Source organism: Pterocles gutturalis, unplaced genomic scaffold, assembly GCF_000699245.1.
Source record: "Pterocles gutturalis isolate BGI_N339 unplaced genomic scaffold, ASM69924v1 scaffold18111, whole genome shotgun sequence".
NCBI classification, from domain to species: Eukaryota; Metazoa; Chordata; class Aves; order Pterocliformes; family Pteroclidae; genus Pterocles; species Pterocles gutturalis.
Window position 1 is genome coordinate 12,736 of NW_010100774.1, and position 6,457 is coordinate 19,192.

The 6,457-nt window shown below is 38.3% G+C and overlaps 1 protein-coding gene across 1 annotated transcript; it reads left to right on the top strand.

The window, feature by feature from the left end:
- Window positions 1–617: 617 nt before the first annotated feature.
- TMEM71 (transmembrane protein 71) lies at window positions 618–6,048 on the top strand (the record flags this gene model as incomplete). The annotated part of the gene is given in 8 exon segments (XM_010081095.1): window positions 618–691; window positions 1,579–1,636; window positions 2,694–2,897; window positions 3,741–3,910; window positions 4,424–4,603; window positions 5,138–5,213; window positions 5,743–5,792; window positions 5,976–6,048. Coding segments are annotated over 8 exon segments (885 nt in total), but the record flags the coding sequence as incomplete, so codon positions are not given.
- Between the last annotated feature and the right edge of the window lie 409 nt (window positions 6,049–6,457).

Sequence of the window (6,457 nt, forward strand, 5' to 3'; positions counted from 1 at the left end):
ATTGCAGCTGCTCATTAACTGTTCATCAAAAGAAAGTCATCACCTCCCCAGTAAAGTATTTGCCTATGCATATCTCTCGCTTTCTGTTATAAATGTGTATATACTATATTTTACCTTAAATTTTACTTCTGTGGAGGGTGGCAGATAAAAAAGCATCCTGCAGAGACAAACTGCAAATTTATGGGACATTTCAAATTAGTAACAGAAGGGCTGTGGTTTGTTCTGCCACGTTGATCAGTATGTGTCAACACTTCCTAGTGAAAGCACTACCCATCTGTAAACTACTATTCTTAAAAGTTGGGTTTTTTTTTAGTAGTTGCTACTTTGTGCTATCATAACTGAGAAAATCACATGCAATACAACTGTGTTATGGGTTTCAGTTGCTGGAAAGTTTCACTCTCAGATTATTAAAGAGTTGTAGTAGGTATAATTGATGCTGAGGTACACTTCTGTATTCCTTTTCAAACAAATATGACCTAGAATCAATCACTTTTGCCTAAGTAAGAATATATTATAACTAATGATGTGATATATATTGATGATACTATCTTGAAAGACAAAATAAAACATACTTCTGTTTCTTTTTAAAATCTTTTACGGATAATCTGTACTACCAGTTATCCCAGAGTGCATGAAACAGTCCTTTTCAAGATGTATGGAGTATCACATGTTGCATCGACACTGTGAGCAAGTAAATTTGTGCATATTCATTAGAACTTTTGATAAAAACCAGATCTGTTGTAGAGGGGATTTTGATGAGATTTGGGATTTTGCAGGTTTTAGTTTATATGGAGATCTACTAACCACTTGTTGAGTTCTTCATGTATTTTCTTTTAGAGTTTGGATTGATTTCTTGGTTTTGAGTATATTTTTGCCCAATTTAAAATCATGATTTTGCCTAAAATAAGATAAATTATTTCAGGAGCTAATTGTATATTAAAAAATAGGCCTACAACATGTCAGTCTATGAAATACACCACCACTCTCACTTTTTCTACAACTTTGTGTGTGGCATTCTGACAGATGCTACTTGATCTCTTTGCACCTTCACCAAGTTTCTTCCAGTTGTCTCCTCCTCAAGTTGTTTTTGCCAGGGTTAAAGCATACTTTTCTCGTGGTAAAGTGAAATGTGGAGGTGTTTTTTATCTGAAAAAAATATATTGTAATGGTAGTGGTGACCCTTCCGTTCTACTCTGCATCTATTGCCAGTACATGTACTCTTTTTGGCATGAAGCAGATTTCTGGGAAAACACCATTAAAATTACTGCAGCTATTGCGTTTGCATCCATAATTATTTCTCTCAATGTTGCAAGCTGTGCAGAGTATGAGTATCTGATTGTGATTGGCTCTGATTCTGTGTTCTCCTGGTTGAGATTAGTTCCCTATAAACACTCTGTCTTTCCTCTGTTCTTTCACCTGTTTTATCTCCTTCAATCTCTCCCTTAGTTTCCTTTTCTTTTTTAGCTTCTTTTATGATATTTTTGATATGCACAAGGTACCTGTAATTGAAGACCTGCCAACTGTTTGAGCTGTCAGTGGACATGATAACGACTCCTGATTTAGCCTTTGCCTCTGCAGGTTCACCAGCGTTTAATGGACAACATAGGCGCAGCCTCTCACAACATGTTTTTCCAAGGTACTACGGAAATTTATACTTGTTTAATTTTATTTTTGTTTTGTTGGAGATTTTGTAAAATCCCTCTTGGGCCACTTTGAATTGTAGTGCTGATATTAATTTAATTACTGCTTTAAATGCAAGTTCAGAAGTACTACAGTAGAGACTGGGAGCACTGGCTTTGCAATTACAAGGCTTTGGAGTATCTCTGTTCCATCTGCTTTCCCCTCCACTGAAGTTATGCTATTCCTCTGTGACATGCCATATGGGATAGTTAAACCTGCTTCTGAAACACATGTCAGACACTGAATCAGTCCAGTCTTCCTTTCTTTCCATGGAAGTCACTGTATGGCCACTTGGAACTCAAAACTGTTGAGGAGAAAGGACTCACCATAAATCCAATTTTACTTGAGCTAAGTAAAATGTCTACAACATTTAGATTCTTTCACATCTGTCACTACTCACTTCTATTTTAAATACCACATAGTGTATTTTTCTGTGCTATATTTGATCTGAAAGTCCATTGTATTTCAGTGTTGGATGAAATTATCACCATGTGTAGACTTTATCCCACATTGTTCTATCCGCATGGTATGCTAGGATTTGTGAGAATTAAAAGTCATGTACCTTTAACTCTTCATTAGGTGTGGCTAGGTTATAGAAAGCAAATAAAACCTGCCTGATTCAGAGGCAGTCAGGTTTGTGCCGTGTAGAGTAACTCCAAGAAGCAAAGCACTGGAATTCCTGTAACAGCTCTGGCAGGACTCCTTGGCCAAGAGCACTGCCACAGAAATACACCACGCACTTCTCAATCCAAGCTGGCTCCATGTGTTCATTAAATGCTTCTCCTGGCATGAAGCCCTCCTGTAATCTGAAGCTCTGGAAAGTGTGATGGAGGCATCCTCTAGCTGGCTGAAACCCCCCTAGGTCCAGAACTAATATCATTATGTCCACATATTTTAAACTTCTATCATTACCAGCCCCCATCAGCTGGTAATGTAAATTCATTATTATTAAATCATGGGTTTGCATTGTCTAAACATTCACTAAATTAGAGGGTTTCATTTCTCCTTTTCAGTTATGCTTGTGCCTTTTTGGATGATGACCCTGCCTGTGAGTGTTGTTCCAGAAATCCTCTGACAGGCTCCCCTTCCCCATGTCGCCACAGCCCTCGACTGCTCTCGAATGGTTATTACATTCTGACAGAAGACAGTTTTCTGTCTAATGAAGGGGGGAATGTAACACTGACACCATCCCAGACATATAAAGAGAATTTAGTTCGGTAAGTGAACTATATGCAGATTTTACTCAGTGTTGGCAATAGCCTCCACATCTCTGGACTTATTTGGAGGTATCTGTAAGGCTGTCTGCATTTCATGTGGCATAAGATCAGCATTGCTTCTTAATGGGAACATCTGAATTGATTTAGTTGATTGAGTGCAGTGATTGAAATAACTTGATTTTCAGTCATGTCTAATCTTACTACTCAAAAACTCTTCAGTACGCAGTTGTTGCTGTAGTTGGAGTTGTGTGCAATAAAGAAAAAGGAGAGCTCATTTTGCCAATGGGGTGTTACCATGACAAGGAATAAGGAAAAAAAAAAAAAAAAAAAAAAAAAAAAAAAAGGTCTGGTCCTGGAATTCTTACTCAGGGAAAAATCTCTGTTGATTTCAAGTGACAAGGAAAAAAAAAAAAAAAAAAAGGTCTGGTCCTGGAATTCTTACTCAGGGAAAAATCTCTGTTGATTTCAAAAGAATATCAGTTTAGGAAGGTATATAAAATGTAGTTTGAAGAATTTGAAGTACAGTGGATTCAAGCTGCACCAAATGGGCTATGGTGGGGTGAAACTCATGAGTAGCATGCGACTACTCAGAGCAGTATCAGAGCTGTGGTATCATTTGGTTTCACAATATCCAGGATCACAACGCATGATATATCTCCATGCTGCTAAGACATTCCCTGACATTACTGCAGTGTGCAGCAGCCATTCCCAGGGTCAGGAACAGGGCTCGGAACAGCACCCAGAACCTGGTTCTTTCATGTCAGTCCTGCAAGCTTTAGAGCTTGTCCCTGCTCAGCAAGAATAATTAACGCTTTTACGTGACAGCATGTCTTTTCTTTCTAGCATATTCAGGCGAAGGAAGAAAACCCGTCGCTCTCTTGCCAGCTTGTTCAGTCTCGGTGAGTCCAGTTCATGGCTCAGCAGCACTGTCCTGAGTGACATGGATTCCTCCAATGTCGATGATCCTTGGCCTGATGGATGCAATAAACTAGAAGCCAGTCAGAGTGATATCGGTAAGCCCTGACCAGGTACCACGCAATCGAGCTAAAACATTACAGTCTATATTTAGTGGGACTTGGGTATCTGTTTCTATCAGTTTCGCAGTGATTGTCTGCCAAGATGTGCAGGTAAAGGATAGATGAACAGCAGGCTTGTAAGTGCTGAATTGAGCTCCTGGTGTTAAAATGGAGTATAAGTCCACAAAGGCCTTTGTGCCAAAAAAGAATTTTTAGACTGAATTTGAATCCAAAGTCATGACCAGTGATGTTTATGCAGGCGTCATTAATAACTGGCTCTGTCTGCTTTCACCTGCCTGTTTCAATAACTTCATTGTGTTATGCTCGATGCAGTTCTGTCTTTACTCTGCATATTTTCTCCTGCATACGTTGAACCTGCCAATTCCCTACCCTGAACAATTTGAAAACCTCCCTGTGATTAAGTAATTAATTTTTCCCCCCATGAAATCTATTGACACAAAGTCTCAAAGCTCTTTTGTGTGGTCTCAGTTATGCATAAACTTTTTGTAGGTGATTCAGACTTTTCTTCTGAATATAACAGCCACGTGCCACAAAGGCAAACTCCAGCACCTAATGGAGCCTCTCTCACCAAAGACGAGGAGTTTCTTCAGCCTGGGAAACCACTTTGTGCTTCACAGTCCTGTTCTCCATTGATGATAAATGCAAATGAAGAGACTTTGAGAAATGCAGGTATGTTACATTTTTATCCTGATATGACTTATTTTTAGAGTGAACTGAAAACACTCACATTAAAATGTTGATATGGCCTCTTGCAGAACAGAATTTATTTTCTGAACCATACATTTAAAAGGACTGATTAAAAATAATAAAATCTTAAAATTAGTATTTGTTCACTCCACCCTGCTCACATCTTTTCCTCTCCTATTTTCAGTGATAAATGGAAAAAGAAAAAAGTGGAGTGAAGAGGAAAATGGAGGAAAGGGCATGGGAACAAAACCTGAAATCGGTAATTATTCAGAAAGGCTTGTTTTCTGAGAGCATGGAGGGCACAGTGTCTCTGTGGTCATAGGGGAAAAAGACTCCTGAGAGACACCCAGAGCATGAAAATTAGGTTTCTGCTTTGAATCACTCTAGGCGAATTCTCTTAAAAAGAAACTGAAGAGACTGGCCTCACAGGCTGAAGGCAGTCTTTGCAGACACCTTCTGTCACATATTTACTTTCTTGAAAACTCATGAAAGTTATTTTCTTGATCTTTGTTTTAGAATCCAGCACAGTGCGGAGTGTCCTGTCCCAGATGGCTGCACTGATCACGTGTTTAATCATTTCAATATGTACAAGGTAATTTTTATTTCTTTCATTTGTTGCTTCTCATTTTAATGCTTACTCCATTTCACCTGGGGAATAAAACATAAAATAAGGGTCATGTTTTCAAAGTCGGATATATCGTACTGTGAAAATATGTTTTCACATGATAGTCAATGCAGGCAAATATCTGAGCTATATAGATATGCACAAAATAAGAAATATCTACGCAGATATGATGACTACTTTGTTAAATGTGCTCGGACAGGGGGTTTGAAAGGCTGAGAAGAGTCAGAATGGATCCATTCTAATTGATCAATATGGATGTTTTCCTCAGTTTGGGAATGCTGAGGTCTTTATTTCTAGGAGATTATCCTCAACAGCTTAAGTAATTTAAAGTTTCAAATTGCAGTTCACCTACCAGAGTTCAGAGGGTTCATCTGCAAGAACCTTCTCTCTTCCACCCACCCAGGCTTCACCTCTGTTAACCCAATATGCAGCCCATGGTTTTTACTATGTTATGTTATGTTGTGTTATGTATAGTTATGTATTGTTATGTTCTCAGATATTTTCTGGGAGGATTGTCTGCCACTTTGTTGCTGATAATTTTTGTTTGTAAGTACAGACTTTCTTTATATTCGACACACAATATTTTCCTAAGTCACATCTGAGGACCAAAATCCATCCTTGGATGTATATTCACGGCTCTTTTTGATGCTAATAAGAGAAATATGTGGGCATGTGGGGACAGAATGTAACCTTCAATCAGTTACAGGATTTTGCATTTAAATTTCACAGTTCTTTTCTCCCAAGATGCTGCTGGGTCATCTTTCTTCAGTCTTGACACATATTTCAAAACAACTAAGTTTTGGTAAGTAGCTCCAATGCCACGTGATGAGTAGAGGAATTTAGAAATTTTACATTAAGAAGAGGAAGGAGAGATTCCTCTTGTTGTTTTCATGTCTAAAGATCAAAGGCATGATCTGAAGTTACTGATAGAGGATTTGTCTTTTCCTGTTACTGATTTGTATTTATAGAAAATTTATGTTGAAAAACTGCCTTTTTATAATGTGCAATGAGTGTTGTAACACCTATTTGTTAGCAGAAAAGGAAGATAAACCTAATATTCCACAACATGAAGATGCAGGGACAGAGCAAGGACAGTAACTTCTGTTGAATCCAGAGGTGTGCTTTCAAGCCTTGCACTGAAGTCCAATCCCAGGCCACTAAACTGAGCCTTTTTTTTTTTTTTTTTTTTGAGAGCAAAAACTGAAACTAGC